General features: G+C 35.0%; 1 protein-coding gene across 1 annotated transcript; it reads right to left on the bottom strand.

Annotated features, from left to right (window-relative positions):
- Window positions 1-273: 273 nt before the first annotated feature.
- Window positions 274-4154, bottom strand: LOC105441407 (methyltransferase-like protein 27). The gene is made up of 4 exons (XM_030997948.1): window positions 4026-4154; window positions 2736-2855; window positions 1415-1553; window positions 274-308 (listed from the first exon to the last, which is right to left on the bottom strand). The coding sequence occupies exons 1-4, from the start codon at window positions 4152-4154 to the stop codon at window positions 274-276; spliced, it is 423 nt and encodes a 140-aa protein (XP_030853808.1).
- Between the last annotated feature and the right edge of the window lie 14440 nt (window positions 4155-18594).

Below are 18594 nucleotides of genomic sequence, written 5' to 3'. Positions count from 1 at the left end.
ATTATCTTTAATTGTACATCTAGCATTCAATTCACTACCATTATAGAACCATTTTCTCTCATCTTTACAATGTTACAATGTCCCTTTAAAAGGGAACTTGTATGGTGTAACTGTCCATTGGTTATTGACCGGTTGACCTATAGAAAAACTTTCTAGGGAAGAACTTGTCTGGGGTTAGCGTTAGGGAGTCGATATAGTCAAGAGGTCCTTATAGCAGATATGAACTTGATCTCAAGATTTTAAAGAAATTAAATCTAGAGTAATTTTAATACATTAAGTGTCCTTGCTTAATAAATCATGTTCGGATTCTATAACAATACCAATCATAGTCATATTGGTAAGACGCTTGATACTACGTTTCCAATCCTTTAAATTGTAATTATTATTACCTCGTTCATACCCCGGTCCGGCCAGGAACCATTTCACAAGTACAACCACATTAACGTTCCCATGTTACCGGGTAGCTATTCAACACCTTGGTGGAGTGTGTCAAATTGAGATTTATGTTTGGTTTAAGTATATTCTGACCTTTCTTAACGAGTCGTATCATTTTAGGTAGATGAGTGTGGTCGAGATGGTTTGGTAGAAAACATCCAGAAGATAACGCGACATCGAAAAATCCTGGTAATGAAAGATGGGACGAACAAATTATCATGGGGTCGTATTCTCGATAGCTATGCACTAATGGGTCAGGTCAGCTTAAGCCTCGGTCACAAATACTATTACGAACTGCTGCAAGCGCCGTACGAATGATTTTCAGACAATGGAAATTCGGGAAGACAACGAAAAAAAACATGGAGTTCCGTACGAAACCATCGTTCGTATGAACCTTTGTGACCGTAGCATTAGTCTCTAGAGTTAGGTTCATGCACTGCCAAAGGTAAACCTCTCCATTCTGTGAAAATAAAATTCTGTTCTTCATTCATCTCTTTTTACTCCAGAGTGCCTTATCTCTAATATGACACTCCTTGACAAATATTATGGATAGTATATTATTATAGGTCCTCTAAAATTAGACCCTCCTAAGTCATACATTTTTTAAAAATTGAAATATTTGTAATTGTTTGTGTTGGAACGAATGGCAAAGTTGTCCGCCACTACATCACAGAACCATTACCGATTCAGACGATTCGAAGAGCACATACATCTAGTGATTATGAATTACAGCATGTCTTCACAGTTCCTGTTCGATCTCATTTAAATTTTCACAGCCTACATTTCTGATTTGTATACTATCAAGGTTGAATTTTTCCTTTCGTAAAAGGTATTTCGAGCTGGGCATAATATTTACCTAAAGTTGGTGGAAAACAGGGATATATCAGGCTATTTTGTATCTAACTTTAAACAATGTACTTTATTTCTGAGAGGTTGTACAAGAAATAAGATATCGACATAAAGTGATTTCGATATTTACCGTCTCTGTAGTTAAGAGGAGTTTCGGGTCCAAATGTAGCGTTAATCAACTTGGAGTAGACTCCTTTCTCGCTCGCGATGTTCAACGAAATCTCGGACATATCGATTCCGTACAGATTAAGGTAGCCTACATTCCAAACCTTATTTTGAAAGACAGAATAGAAAATACGTAATATTAGAGCTATAAATTTGAACGACCTGTAGATAGAGAAATTTAGCAGTTATTAATTAATAATTAGTAATAATTAAGGAATTAATTAAAATAGAAGTGTTAATTATTAAGTTTTCAATGAAGAAGGTTGTCACATTGTCAAATATGCCGATAGATGCGAAATATATTCAATGATCAGATCAAAAGAGAAAGAAAGTGAGAAAAAAAATCATCAAGATTATTTTGCCATTTTCCAACTTGATTGAAAATTCAAAAATTGCTTGAAACGAATTTAAAGGGAAACAAATTAAACGTCCCATACCCCTCTTCAAGCGACGCCTATGGGAATAACAAAACTCGAGGATAAAATATGAATACATGTATAAATAATAATTTGGGTGAAAGAAACATCTGCAGAAGACATCGCTGAAGTTATTTTATTCTTTTTGTGTGTGCATGTTTGCGACGAGATGTGGAGAAAACATGAATTGTGCAGTGGTGAGAGTCATGATATCTTATTTATTTATTTATTCAGTTTTATTTAAAAACAGGGTGGTCTTTTCAGTGCCAAAGGCCTGCTTTACCAAAGAGCCCTGTACATACAAAGATTTACAGACAAATAGAATACATTGTAAAAGAAAACAAAGACAGTTTATAACAACATACCATAAGAGATTGAGAAGGAAAAGGAAATTAAAACTAGATCAAAATGAACATAAGGCCTGAAATATTAAACATTTAGGATAGTATTGATACAATACAAAATACAAATACAAATACACATGCCATAAAGAAACAGACATAAAACCAAACGGGTAAAAGGTAAGAAATAAAACTACTACAGACTACATAACTACAAACAAACAAACAAACAAAACTAACTGTTAAACTGTAATAAGTCATGATATAACATTAGGTACCAGTGCATGCATTAAAGTGAAGGAGAGAGTGATTTAATTTGGGTTTTGAACATTTGGAGTGGAGTTGCCGTGCGAATATGGGTCGGTAGATTTTTATAGATGCTTGGATCGTTTTTTAAATTCAGTCTTGGGTTTCGGGATGAATAAGGGATTTAAGGTAGAATGACGAGTTAAACATATTTAACTGGACGTTTACAAGCAAAAGATTCTAAATAATAAGTGGCTAGATTATTGAGTATTGGGATACTTACTGCTTTGCCAACCAAACCAGTTCCACAGCCGACATCAAGAATACAGGCATTTTTGTTTGGTTCGATTTCCTGAAGCTTAGCCGCTGTTTCAGCAGGTCCAAAATAGTTTCCGTCCGCTACCTAAACAGATTGAAGTACATTAAACTTGTGCCTCTAAAAACTTCATATTTTGACTTTTCAGGGAGACGGACGTTTTTGGAGGACAATGGGTGTCCCCTGTTAACGAGATAGGTCACACATGAGTAAAACAAACGTGACCTTAAGCCACACTGCTTTCTTCTCCACTGCATGAAGCAGAGACAAGACGCATTTATATGTCCTTTTTTCAGATTCCTGTGTTATCTTAAACTTGGAAGTTATTGTTAACTTAATTTGCAATATCTGTGGTTATCGTAGATGAAAAGTTAGCGTTAAAATTCCTTAGATGCGAAAGCTAATGTGCTTAGATTAGCAAGTGTGCGCATGTAAAAATGACGCCTGGCTGGAATGCTCCCAGGGAGTGGAGAATGTGCATACATTGTGTGCGGGTAAGCCTGAATCCGATGACTGGGGTAATAATATGATTGCAGGGCCCTCAGGGAGAACAGTATGAATACTGATGAGGCTACCCTGGGTAAACAAGACATATTATTATTATTATTATTATTATTATTATTATTATTATTATTATTATTATTATTATTATTATTATTATTATTATTATTATTATTATTATTGTTGTTATTATTATTATGAAATTATGAATATGAAGAAAATTCGATAGAGTCAGTTAAAGAAAGTCCATACAATGAGGTTTATATGCAACTCTGAAGTCTGGTTCAAACGTCAAGAGTGCCGATCATGCCTCGAAGTACTTCCATTGTCTCTCTTCTAAATCCCTAGTCACGTGATCCATTTGGTGTGACCAATCCGGAGCCAATATAACCTGACCATTCGAACTACCGAAATAAATGAGTTTGGAACATCTATATAGATATCTGAGTTCTGACCTCAATGGGGTCAGAATAATTTTGTAATTCGTATTCATTTCAATTAATTCATATCTATACATCAATAAATAGCTACGTCCTAGCCCTCTATCATCACTCATCAACCATAAAATTACATAAATAGAATAGAAGACAATTATCTTATAATTTGCTGCTTTTCTTTTCAGTGACCTGATCGTTATTTTAGTGGTGCGTATTTGAACACTAGGATAATTGAAACAAGAAGGATGAGTGTGTGTATGTGTGTGTGTGTGTGCATATGTAAAGGGTTGCATTTTTTTCAAGAAAATAAATACATTACCATATCGTAGTCTGGTGCTATTTTGTCGTATTGCTTTGCCAGATCCTCCCTGTTTCGACAATCCAGAAGATTATCAAAGACTGTCTGTACCTCGCATGGATCGGTGATGTTTATCGTCTTGAGATCCATAGTTCACAATTTCCTAAATTATGCAAATAGCATGAAGTATAGTTTGAATTCTATTAAAGACGATGAATGATAAGTCGAAAAGGGTAATCATATTTCCAGGTGCTAGGAAGTAAAACCACACATAAGAAATTCAAAAGAATTTAACATTGAAATGAGGTATGTGTCTTATAAATAGGCCTGTGTGCGGTAGTCATCATTTTCCTTGTGAGTAAAAGGCAGTGAGCTGTAATCCAGCATTGTCTCCCAAGACAGAAAAGCAGAGTTTCCTTCTACAGTTACAGCAACCTCCAGCGCGTAGGATTTTGTCGCTTGAGTGTTTCATGATGCCCCTTTGAACCAAGATCAGATCAAGTACCAAGTATCAAGTTTAATTTGTCTTCCTGAAATCACATGTAACAAAATAATTTTTTCTCTTTGCCTCTTAGAGATGTTTATTCAATATTCAAACAATAACATAATTTTGCTTACAATTTAGCAAATCAATGGAACATCAATAATACACAAATTATTTATTCAAATATAACTAAGCAAATTCGCAGGAAATTTCATATTGTGTACTTTCAAATGTTCGTTTATTTCTATTCTGTTAGTCATTTCTCTCTTAAATAAATAAATCAAACTCAAATCTCTATTATCATACCCATACTTATTACGAAAAATAATCATTTTTTTAATCGACCAAAAAGCAATCGTCATTATCAAATCGATTTCGGTTTGCGAATTCATTTTGAGTAATAAAACAATATCTATCTCTATTTTAAGATTGAAAGCACGTAAAACTAAGTCCTTTAAATATTCAAAGAAGGTTTCATTTGCCTTACATGAAATGAAAGCATGAAGCACATCTTCAGTCTTCTTGCATTTTAAACAAAGGTCATCATATGAGAGACCCCACTTGAACAGATTTTTACGAACTGGTAGCATATCATATAAAAGCTTGAAATTAAATTCACGTAGACCAAAATCTTTAATCCCAATCAAATTCCTATTAAAACAGGGGACCATTTAACGTCCTTCTGCAAGACAACTTCCCAATACAAACAACATTTATTTATTTTAATTTGTTCAAAACTTATCATATTATACCATTGTTTACTACTCAAAAGACTAACAGGATTAACTGATTTTTTCAAATACAAAGTGGGGGAAAGAGAAATTATGGTCTTTGAAACCCAAAGGTACCCTACGCTTTTCATTTACCCAAATTTTTGGAATTGATTTTTGTAGCTTTGTATAGTCAAAAATCCAAAATTGTTTACTTCTTCTAGTTTTAAGGCGGATAAATAATTCATTTACTGAAACAAAAGTACAATTTTTGAAGATATCATTTAAGTATATAATAGCATTTTTACACCAGTCTTCATAAAATAACATTTTCTTTTCAAAAACAATATCTTTATTATACCATAAAATATTTTCGTCGACATGTTTCTGCGTGTGACATTCAGCTGATGTCTTTTTTTGTATGAGGTACCATGCGTGTAATATTTCTATGTAAAAATGTGGGACATTTCTAAGTTTTAAAAGATTTAAAGTATAATCAGTATAATCGCAATTTAGCAGTAGATGCAGCCCTCCCAAACAGTCAAACCAATGTTTACACATATCTTTCCAATTTCCTGTTGTATTATCTAAAAACATTCCAAGCCACTTCAGCCTAAAACCAAACATTTGCCTTTTAACATCGATCATTCGTATTCCTCCTTCACAATAATCCTCAGTAACAATACATGTACATCGTTTTACCTTTTCAAATTTTCAAAATTTTCAAAATAGTATAATCATAACAGTACAATGTAGAATAAAGAAAGACGAGGAGGCCTTGGTTGAAGCAAAGTTCGTTAAGTTAAGGCCCCTCTGATGATGTGACAGAGAAAACTGATTTATGAATACAACAACAAATAATATATGGAATATAAAAATATATCACTTGCTGACTAAGAACTGCGTCATGAAAGCGTCGTTTCGATTGCATTGTTACTTTCGGTAATCAGTCGCAAACGCAGACCTACGTCAGGCCAATAACACCTCATGTGCAATGAACATACCATGGTACATAACAAACGGCATCTGAAAGGAACAGGGCAAAGATGAGGGCGATGAAATACATAACCCACCACACGGTAGAGCGATGCCATTGAGGTCGGCAAAACTGTAAAATCATTAGATGTAAAAGACTTTTTCGGAAACTTGCCCCTTCTAATTAAAATGTAGACCTGATCATTGACCTAACACATCTCGTCCCTATTTTCACGAAGTGACGGATGAGCGCGCAATTTTAATACACAAAATTAGTTTTTAATAAATCGCTTTCAAACTGTCAAACTATAATCCCAACCTCTTTAATGTATCAAGGGCAAATAAATGTTATATCCTGGGATAGAACATATCTCAATGTTTAGTTCTATGTTTAATTATTTCCATAATTTCTTATGTTTTGGGGGGAAATGAGCTGTAAACTTCGTGAAAACACAAAATTCAAGGACGCGCTGTATTAAACTTTGTTTTCACGAAGTAACGGCTCGTAGCCGCGCGCGTAAAACATACGGGATTTTTCTTTCGTGATGGAATTCCCGAAATGGACACTAAATACGGAAAAACGTTATGTTTATTTGATGAATAGATACAATACCACGAACTACGAGATAGAGTACATTTTCCTCTTTCTATAGCTGCTTTTGTATTCCTCTGTTCGAACTTTTAACGCAGCCGTAAATTCGTGAAAACACAAATTACATTGAACGCTTTGATTTTGTTTTCACGAAGTGACGGCTCGTAGCCGCGTGCGTATAAAACATATGGATTTTTTATTGTGTGAAACAATTTCATGATACTCAACAATGGCAATAGTGTAGTATAATACATGTAAAAGTAGGCCTAGTAGTAGAGGTATCATTCTGCTCCTTATTATCCTGATTATCTTTTAAAGGAATGACAATTGACAATTTGTCATGCATCATTGTCTTTAAGCTTACCATTATATGCACCTGGCTCGAATTTTGCTTAGGTATTTGGTACTGCATGGATGATTTAAATGGTAACAATTAACTTGTGTCCTATTCATTCTAGTCTTATTCATTTGCCATTATGTTTTATGCATTCAAGTTCCAATGTGTCTGACTATTTTCAAGACAATATCTTTTTGTTGTCGATCACAGTTCTTTGTAGCTTGATATCTCACGCTAATTTTGAGAGAAAAGCAATCGAAGCAACGATTTCTGAATTGTAGCGACAATCGCGTTCGCCTTTGCTGCTCTTCAATAATACTTGACGAGCAGTGTTAATTAATTTTTCAAGGACTCATGATAAATTCGTTTAACAGTTGATTACCCTCGGTTGATTATTTTGTTCTCTCTCTCTCTTTCTCCCCCTTTCTTCCTCTTGTTCGCCTTACTTTTCCCTCTCTTACGGGTTGTTTTACAATCAGGGTATGGTGGTGTGACCAAAGTTCGCGCGTGACCTAAGTTCGCTATCTCAAAAAACCAGTAAGATTACGAAAATCTGATATCACCAATGGAAAGAGGAACATAAAATTACCCAGAAGTGAAATTTTCTTTGGAATTGGGTACGAAATTGTGAAAATATTGACAAAAGATCGGCAAATTTTGCAATATTTTGCGTCCGTTCCGAAAAATGATCAACTTACCGATAAGGGTCTGAAAATCTTCAATTTGAGAGCAGATTTCCTCAAAATTGTAAGTAAAGAGTGGTACTAACTGATTGTATGATATCTTGCCTTGCAAATTATGATATTACCTTATTTTTGATGGATCACATTTTTTGATAAATCAACTGTAAACCCCCGTGCGTGAAGTTAGGTCTCGTTGTTTTTATGACTTTTTTAGATGCAGCGCGCACGAACGATCGGACATCGAATTTTTAGATCGCGATATCTCCGAAATCCTTCGACGATAAAATTTTCTAGTTGAACTAATCTGTAGTTAAAAACTTCGCCGTCCCTTTGGTTATAATTGAAATCAATAAATTTGTGTAGAATATGAGAAATCGTAGTTCGAATATCACATTTTGTAATATGCTCTAAAATGTCCGCGAACTTTGGTCACCCCTTCATACACACTTTGTCTCACTTGGGGTGAAAAAAAAAGTTCCTTAGATTCTTCTGAATTTGTGTGTGTGTGTGTGTGTGTGTGTGTTGTATAAGTTACTGGTAAAGTCTGTAAAATGTCAGGGCTACAAGTGTCAAACTTTTTTTCTTTAAGCATTAAACCTGTCCTTAATGAACAACATAGGGTAAAGTGTCACCTGATGACATTATGCAGAAAGAAAATATTTATTGTTTCTTTAGGTAAATGTGAATGACATAGTTTGATAACTTGAAGATATGGAGTCAGAATACAACTCATTTTTTCAAGTGCGGAATGGTTTTATTCATGTAAAATTCAGTTTTGCATCTTTTCATACCACAAAATGATGGACTCACGACTGACAGCATGAAGTTACTAATAAAAAAAAAAGAGAGCAGTTCGACCCTATATTCTGTATTGCACAGCTATATATGGTAAGGGTGCTTTTTGCATACTAACTTCCAGAATAAAAGGATAGATGGTTTTTGAGATATGTGGCGTCAACAAATTATTCGGAGAGGACAATTTTTAGTTCGGAGAGGACATTATTTTTGACATGCAGTTGGAACTGCCTGATACAATTATGTTTCATTATTTCGTGGCATAAATGAAACTGGATATATGTACGGTTTATTAGAACTATTTTATTCCTGTTAGCACCCATTTATGATCTGCATATAGATCTTCAATCTTTCTGATATGCGCGCATAGCTTTCTTTTATGCGCAACCTTAAAAGTATAAATAGGCCACGCGTATGTTACTGGACCCCCAGCTGAAGCTGATGTAGGTCAAACGTCACAGTGATCCGCCTCGAGGGTTGAAGTCGACTTTTTTTTCTTCTTCAGTGTAAACACGATGGCCCGTATTCTAAAGTCGTGTCTAACTCCTGTTTAACTAAACAGTTGTCTATATAGTCCTGTCTAAGTCCCGTCTAACTTTAGTCACGAAGTCGTGTCGAACATTTTTGGTATTCTGAAGTCGTGTTTAAATAAAGTTAAACACGAAGTCTGTAAGTCCTGTTTAACTTTAGACAACTGCGAGGGGTTGTTTAAGTCCTGTTTAAGGGCGCGATTTTGTTGCTTTTCAACGTCGAAGGTACACTCTACATCTGACCCCGAACTTGCGGGGGTGAACGATGGTACGTGCCTCCTCTAAAATTTCAGATACGTTTTGCAGGATTTTTTCTCGTGTAGCCTAATTATTTTTCCTCGATAATATTAATTATATTCCACATACTAAGAATCTTGCTCTACGATTGGTCAAAAGAAAATCACGTGATGAAAGATAGTTCGCCCATTATTGATGGGGGAAGCAATAAGTTTGTTACACTGTATAGATAGTACTACTATCTATACAGTGCAACGCACTTTTACTGAAGATAGAGGTACTTTCTACACAGGGCAACGCACTTTCACTGAAGATTATCCAAAAGCGCACTAAAATAGGCGTAATTAAGCGCGCATTACCAATGAGCGCAATTGAAGGAAACGCATGCGCGCACCGTACCCTCAAGGGGCTGGGTCAAACTTTTAACTTTTGGTGTGAATTTTGGCCTGGTGTCTTCCATGTAGATGCATACAGTATACGTCCTTTCTTTTTTGTAGTTAAATTGTTTTAGATGTGGAATATAAAGCAAATAATCACCTTTTGGTTTCAGACGATGCAAACTATCACTTCCTCGTCGATCAGAATGTATACGCTATCTTTCCTCAGCTTCGCTTCGGAAAGATAGCTACATCCAGATTTCCAAATTGCCTCGAAAGTGATACGGTTTGTCCCATCACCTTCACCAACGGTAGTTATTTGTTTACTATTCTTATCTACTGGTGACATCTTGGAAATTCCATAATCTATAATTAGCTAACCATTCTGTTGGAGAAGTTTCTTTCTGGTTCTTCCGAGCATTGAGGCATTGATAAATGATATTATTAGTGTGTTTGTCAATCCAGTGTGTACGTACGTCGTATACGTACACAGTACATGCAGTCTAGTCACGATCACATCACCATGCATTGTATCAGCACGCGCACAGCTAGCTGTGCGCGTTAATTTATTTATCCGGTGCGCGCACGCATGCGCATTGGGTCTATCGTCAGAATTAACGCCTACTGGGCATGCGCAGAAGTCGTGACTAAAAGTTAAACACGACTTGCGCGGAACTTAAACAGTTGTTTAGGCGCCTTGGATTAATTTTCATGTGCGAGAAGCTGCAGCCTTTTAACCTGAGAGCAAATGCATGAAAACGGTATTGAGTTAACCCGGGTGCGCGATTTGCCCACGAAAAGCCGCATTGTCTGTGTCCGAAGACCGCGACGTCTTTTTCAAGCCAGAAAAACTGCGATTAATTTTCAACCCATTGAAAGATTAGTCATACTTGTTTAGCTCCCTCTGCGGCTAAATTACGTTATTTTATCTTAGCTTGAGTTCGTGTCTAATTAGCACTGTACTCTGTATGTTTGGAATGGGTCATTATGCACAATCAAAAACCGTTTAAAAGGGTTGTTTACAAATAATAAGACCTGTTTAAAAAAATCAATAAGCTGTTGTATTGTAATGAACTGTTAGCATTTTAAACAACGTTTTATCTGTGTATATATAACCGAATGAATTTTTAAAGAGTAGATTTTTTTCGGGGAGGTAACTTGGAGGTGTCAATCTAGACACACGGGTTATGGGAGCCCCATTCAAATTTAATTCTCCAGCAATTCATGGAAATAAAGACTAGTGTTTTTTTTCTCTCTCGCCGGTATAAACAATTGCGTGCTGGCCATAAAGCCAATGTGTTGATTCATGAATTCCTGTTTGGAGACTATGCTATTCCATTGTCATTTAACTCATAAAGGCAAAACACATTTTACGGAAGGTTTTAAATAATTTTTTTTCTTTGAACTTGGTATAAAGCCCTCTCCAAAGAAAATATTTTCTCTTGCTCCTGTTCATCTCTTTTCCTCGCTCTCTTCCTTTTCTCTCTCTTTTCCCCCTCTCTTTTGTTTCTTAACTGGCCACCCATTATGGGTGCAGTCTGCCTCCCTATCCGCATTCTGCCCCATGCATCCCCCCCCCCCTCCCCCCGTACGCTAGTGTTTCTCCGGCTTATTATTAGCATTATAATCATCATCATATTATTATTATTATCATTACTTAGATGGGGAGGGTGATGAATAATGAAAGAAAAGCAATGAATTATAAAAATTCGTTTATAATCGTTTAGAAATTTGGGTTGATTTTACTCTTACATTCAATAAATCTCATTAAAATGTGAAAACTGCACTCATTATTTTTTCTTCCTCCCTCCCCCAAGTATACTAAAGTGTATCCGTTTTTTGTGTGTGTTTTGTTAGGTGGGGGTAATGGAAGGAAGGTAACAAATCATTGATTGACATTCGTTTAGAAATTTGCGTTAATATTGCTCACATCACAAACGAAATCTTATTAAGATAAATCAATACTCTTGCACAAGATTCAAGATTACGATTCAAGATACTTTATTTCTCCAATCGTGCAAAATATAAACTAACATTATCAATTGCTCCTGTTTGTTGTACTTTCATATTACTCATCATCAGCGCCCCAAAATACACGGGGGCGACGGGCAATTCGCCCCCGTGAGCTCCATAATCGCCCCCGTCAGGTTGCCCACGGGGGCGATTGCAAAATTAAAAGTCGCCCTCGTGGAATTATAAAATAAAGATTATCTTTTCTTATATAACTTTAACACAAAACGAGTTTCAATTTTCAAACCTTAAACCAATGAAATGGAACTATAAGATGGCGCTTTCTCTCCCATCTCTATGTATTACCGATACAAACAACAGAAGCTCGCAGTGCAGCTAATGCGGCCGTCAGTAGTCGCTATACTGCGCCTGTAGTACCCACGTCCGCGCGAAGCGCGGAAGCTTTGACGTTTTATTAAATCAGTAAAGAAAGAAAACGAAAATATGAAAATAATATTTTGCCTTGATTAAGAAAAATTGAAAATTGTATCAGTGTTAAATAGGGAGAAGGAAAGGGGAGGAAATTAATCAAAACAAACATTAAAGAATCCAATTCAGAGTTCTTAATCAAAACAAACATTAAAGAATCCAATTCAGAGTTCTTTCGTGATGCATAAGAATGAAAGTACATACAAAGGTGAAATAATAAATTGAAAAGCGATGATAAATCAATTCTTTGACGTTGATTGATGGAATAAAAAATAATGAAACAATATGGTCTGAGGGTCATATATCTTCGAATATTAGAAAGTTTCATCCACCATCGTGTTGGTGAACACTATTTGCAATTTAATTTTAATGCGGTGACTTGTCGGTTACGAGCAGAAGGTCATTTCAGGCTTCTATATTCTATAATACTATCAACTGATATCTGGATATAGACACTTCAAGCTACGAGTCAGAAAGTATATTTATTTATTTATTTATTTATTTCTGATCTTTTGACAGGGTAGCCCATTCACCAGCAAGTAGTGGTCTTCCATGGGGCCCTGAATGAACATATTTACATCGTTTATAACATTTATACAGAACAGTTACAAAAATAATACTCGTTTGCAAAATTAACATATATCATTAACCTAGTAAGCAGTAATGTCAATAGGAAAATATTAATTAAGTCGCAATTATGTGAATAAGACATGTAAATATTACAGAACATGCACGTAGTGTATGTACGGCTGAGCCATTCACAAATTACAACTTTGTTTAAACAATCTCTTAAATGAATTGACAGAGGAAGCCGTTCTCAACGAATTATCTAGCTTATTCCATTCAAATATGGAAGAAACAATTGGGCTACACTTATAACAATCAGTGTGAAATCTAGGCACACGTAAACATCCACTGTCTATTTGCCTTGTATGATGCTCATGTACATCATTAGGATTGATTAAGCCTACCTGAAGATAAGAGGGTGCTAAGTTATGAACGCATTTATATATCATCATAACGCGACTTAACTCAAACCGCTTGTCTAGTGTCATCCATTTAAGACTTGTGAACAAATCAGCCGACGGTGTGTCATATGTCTTGTTCAATATTATTCTTGCGGCCCTCTTTTGAATTTTTTGCAGCTTAGTTGTATGAGAATGAAATCGGTTCGACCATACAACAGAGCAGTAATCTAATCGTGGCAACACTAGACTGTTATAAAGTAACTTTAAGGATTTTTGAGGCAAAAAACTCTTTGCTCTCTTTATCATGCTAATGTTTTTCTGGGTAAGTTTACTTACGTTTTCGATTTGTTTAGACCATTTCAATTCTTCATCTATCAAAAGTCCTAGGCATAAATATGATACAATATCATCATCTCACAGAATTCTACTCGAACACCGCATCGAAATTCTTTTCCCCCTTTTTTTCTTAATCCTCTTTTTTGGTCCCTTTTAGCTCTTGTTGGCGGGAAAATTGCAACTGATACCCCCTTCTTTTCTTTACTTCTTCCTTAATTTTCCTTCCCTTTATCTCCTCTTCAGTGACTGGTCCCTCAGAAACTAGTGCTAAGCCAGTCACAGAGAATTCATGATTTCAACTGATGCCTGTTAGTGCATTGTACATTTGATTTTTCTTCACATTTCATTTTAAAACCTTTTCATATTTGATAAATATGGTGCATTTGCATATGGGCTATGGTTGGAGCGTTGGATGCGTTGAACAGCGTTGGTGTATTATGTGGATTTATCATATTCATATTCTGAATATTTTCAGCGAATTGAATAATATTGAAAAGGATGTAATTCAAGGTTCATGGTTGTACTCGATAATTCTCATTTAACATATTTTCTCTCTCTCTTTTTCTCCCTGTCTTGCATAAAGAAAATATGAAAATAATATTTTGCCTTGATTAAGAAAAATTGAAAATTGTATCAGTGTTAAATAGGGAGAAGGAAAGGGGAGGAAATTAATGAAAACAAACATTAAAGAATCCAATTCAGAGTTCTTTTGTGATGCATAAGAATGAAAGTACATACAAAGGTGAAATAATAAATTGAAAAGCGATGATAAATCAATTCTTTGACGTTGATTGATGGAATAAAAAATAATGAAACAATATGGTCTGAGGGTCATATATCTTCGAATATTAGAAAGTTTCATCCACCATCGTGTTGGTGAACACTATTTGCAATTTAATTTTAATGCGGTGACTTATTGGTTACGAGCAGAAGGTCATTTCAGGCTTCTATATTCTATAATACTATCAACAGATATCTGGATATAGACACTTCAAGCTACGAGTCAGAAAGTATATCATCATCTCACAGAATTCAAGTTCAAGTTCAAGTTCAAGTTTTATTTATCTTTCTTTCATAACACACTTTACAAATATGACATGAATATAAGTTTACAGAATATGGCGTTACAAAAGAAAGATGAGGTGACCTTGGTTGAAAGCAAGGCTTGTGGATTTAAGGTCCCTCATGAGTAGCTTATGAATATGTCCTAAAAGAACAAAACTCGTCAGATAAGAATAATGCATACATTTAAGTGCTGACAAACTAAACTAACTAAACAACTGATAAAATATAAACATAAATACGTATAATAAAATCTACTGACTACTAAATAATGGCTATAAACAAGAGAAACAGGAAAAAACAACGAGCAACAGGACTGAAACACAGACAAAAACAAACAAAGACAGACAGATGAATAGATGTGAGAGATGGGAGTAGAATTATGCTGACCTTTATAGAAATTAATTTTCTTAAATATTGATCACAACTATAAATCTAGACGATATCGACTCAAATATAGTAACTTCAGTTTGCGCTTGAATACATAAATACTGACTGATTGCGCTATTCTTGGTTCAAGGGAATTCCAAAACCTAGGTCCAGTGGACCCCACAGTAGTAAGGGCAAATTGCGTTCTAACAAGAGGCAAGTGATATGCTTGCGCCTGACGTTTGGAATAACTATGAACTTGGTTATTTTTCTTAAATATTCTAGCCAAGGCTACTGGCAGTAGACCTGCATTCAATTCATACATTAGCTCCTAGTTGTAAATGATAAATATCTTTAACTTTCAAAACACTACTATTATAAAAAAATAAAAAAAAAAGAACATCTAAACGAGATGCCCCAAGCTAGTACACCATAGTGCAAATATGGCAAAATTAAAGTTCAGTACAACATACGTAAAATATTCAGTGGGAACACAGATTTCAATTTATAAATTACACCAGTATTTCTTGACAATAATTTACAAAGTTTACTAATATGGTACTTCCAGTTCAAATTTCATCAATATGCAGGCCAAGAAATTTAAATGTAGATACTCTTTCAATCTCAACACCATTGAACATTACATTTCCAGGCAATATACTCAGGAAATTACTAAAGAGCATATAATTAGTTTTTTTAAGATTTAAAGACAACTTGTTTGCATGAATCCACAAAGTCGCATTTGTCAACTCAGAGTTTACAGTCTGCAAAAGAGTTTGTGGATTTCTGTAAGAGAAAAATACACTCGAGTCATCTGCAAATAAAATGAATGATAACATTTTTGCGGAAAGTTGAAAATCGTTAATATACACAATAAACAAAAGCGGGCTTAGAAGGGATCCCTGTGGGACCCCACAAGTGACGTCCCGCAAATCTAAATCAATTCCATTTAAAGTAACAAACTGTTTCCTATTTGATAAGTAGCTTCTAAACTAATCTAATGCTATTCCCCTTACACCATAATGGCACAGTTTATCTATTAAAATATAATGATTTACAGTATCAAACGCTTTAGAGTAGTCTAAGAAGACACCAACTGTACGCATGCGTGCATCTAAGGCACTGGATATCTTGTCCACCAAATGTAGAATAGCATGAGTGGCAGTGTGTTTTTTACGAAAACCAAACTGAAAATTAGACAAAATGTTAGCATTCATCATAAATGTTATCGTCCGAGTATACATTAGCTTCTCCAGAATTTTAGAAAAGGAATTCAACAAAGAAATAGGACGATAATTATTCAAGATAAGGGCATCACCCTTTTTAAAAATGGGCACAACCTTTGCAATTCTCATTTTAATGGGTACAACACCAGTGGTCATTGATAGATTAAATATATGTACGAGGGGTTGTACAATACCATCAATTACATTTTTTATCAACTCATTTGTTATAAAGTCACAACCTGGACTTTTCTTATTCTTTAAAGAATGTGCAATATCAAATAATTCTTCTACAGTCGTTGGCAATAAAAATAAACTATTATGATTAGGGTTTTCTGAAAAAGATTGAAATGTTTTTTGAGACTCTGGGATGACACGCGACAAATTCTGGCCAATATTACAAAAATATTCATTGAATTTATCTACAATAACTTCTGGATCATCCACTACATTCCCATCAATGTTTAATTTACTTACATCAGACGCTTTCTGCTTTGGCTTAAAAACATTCCTAATCACTTTCCATGTCCCTTTTATATCATTATGTGTCGCCTGAAATTGAGCAAAGTAATACTGCTTCTTAGCAGCACGTAGGTTTGAAGTAAGAGTATTCCGATAAATAGTATATTTCCTATGAGAAAACTGAGATTTACTAATCTTGTACTTATAGTACAACTTATTTTTCCTATTTATTGACCTCAACACAGAATTAGTGATCCATGGCAATCGAGGAGTTGTTCTACGATTTCTGGTATTACATTTACATAAAGGTAAATTTTTATCATATAGCAAAAAGAATGTATTTAAGAATTCATCATATGAGCTATCAACATCATAATCACTCAATACTTCTCTCCAATCACTTGCTAACAACTCATCTTTAAATTTAGCAATACTGGTAGGATTACTTTTTCGAACATATCTATTACTAGAAATATTACGGATATTCATACCAAAAGACATCCTTGCATATACTGGAAAGTGGTCAGACAAATCTGAAATTATAATACCCGCATCTGGTAAAGGTCGTACATTACAAAAAATGTTATCAATGAGAGTAAAAGAAGTGTCTGTAACTCTGGTAGGTTTAGTAATTAAGGGCAATAAAGAGAAAGATATAAACATGTTCAAAAAGTCACAAACGTATGCATTCTCATCGTGCTGAAGAACATTAACATTATAATGACCCATGACAAAGACTGTTTTATGCAAAAATATTGAATTTGACAACACAGTTTGCATTTCATTTATAAACAAATTCACATTACCTTGTGGCGGCCTATAAACGACCCCAACTATAACATTCCGTCTGCCAGGAAAAAACATTTCTACAAAAACACTTTCCATCAAATCATTCATCACATTAACTTCATTTAAAACTCGGTAATTCAACTGCGTGGGGACATACAACGCGACACCTCCTCCCCTCCTATCTTGCCGAGTATTTATAATTAAATTACTTCCTGGAAGAGAAAATAAATTTCCTTCAGTTTCACTTGATAACCAAGTTTCAGAGATTCCTATAATCGTAGAACTGTAGCACATGTTCTACAAAGATACATTTAATTTATCAAAGTTTGCTTGCATACTACGAACATTAAAATGTAGAAAAGAAAGCTCGTTATCACCAGAATTACCTATTTTTTGAGAGAATTGGATTTCTGTACAATAATTACAGTGACTCGTGACAGCGTCATTGCCATCACCAAGATCATACTCTAACAAGTCTGCGCTAGATTCAAGATAGTTAAGTATATCATCATCATTTGTATTCATAATTAAGAGATTCATTCATAAAGAAAGGCAGCCTACTACGTGCAAAAGAAAAGGACATATATATATACCACAAAAACGGTTGAGTATACTCAAAAATATGCATTATAGGCATAGGAAGAATAGGATAAAACACGGAAAAAGTGAGAGAAAAAGTCGGCAAGAAAAAAAAAATAGCGAAAGAGGGATAGAGAGTGGAAAAGAAAAACAAAAATGAAACAAGCAGTACACCCACAACAAAAAGTGAGTCACCCTTACTCAAATTGATGAGTCACTGGTTTGTCCGTACAGCGAAACACTTGAAGGATCATGTGAGTCACTATGACTCGATACAAATGAGTCTTATTTATCTAAGAGACTCATTTGTATCGAGTCATAGTGACTCACATGATCCTTCAAGTGTTTCGCTGTACGGACAAACCAGTGACTCATCAATTTGAGTAAGGGTGACTCACTTTTTGTTGTGGGTGCATCATGACATAGACCCCCTACTCCCTAGGCCTATCACACACATACCATACCATGCCAGAGTCACTGTCCACATTTGCAATGGAAAATATATCCTAAAATATCACATTTTAGCGATGTAATCGGTGGTCCCGCTACCCGAATCTGAAAAATCTACTTTGTACGCACTAAATTAAGCCTTAACTTGAGATTTATTTGTCACCCATACTGTCACGAAACAATCTTGAATTAA

The sequence above is a fragment of the Strongylocentrotus purpuratus genome, unplaced genomic scaffold (genome assembly GCF_000002235.5).
Source record: "Strongylocentrotus purpuratus isolate Spur 01 unplaced genomic scaffold, Spur_5.0 spur5_scaffold_4, whole genome shotgun sequence".
In the NCBI taxonomy this organism is placed as follows: Eukaryota; Metazoa; Echinodermata; class Echinoidea; order Camarodonta; family Strongylocentrotidae; genus Strongylocentrotus; species Strongylocentrotus purpuratus.
Note: the sequence above shows the minus strand (reverse complement) of the source record. Positions and strands in the feature narration are given on the sequence as shown.

Bases quoted from the DNA above. Each gene is read 5' to 3' on its own strand.
- LOC105441407 (XM_030997948.1), bottom strand. From the start codon at position 4,154: ATGGATCTCAAGACGATAAACATCACCGATCCATGCGAGGTACAGACA. The intron at 2,856-4,025 runs GTAATGTATTTA...CAATCTGTTTAG, and splicing joins TAGCACCAGACTACGATATG to GTAGCGGACGGAAACTATTT. The intron at 1,554-2,735 runs GTAAGTATCCCA...TTTCAAAATAAG, and splicing joins CTGGTTTGGTTGGCAAAGCA to GTTTGGAATGTAGGCTACCT.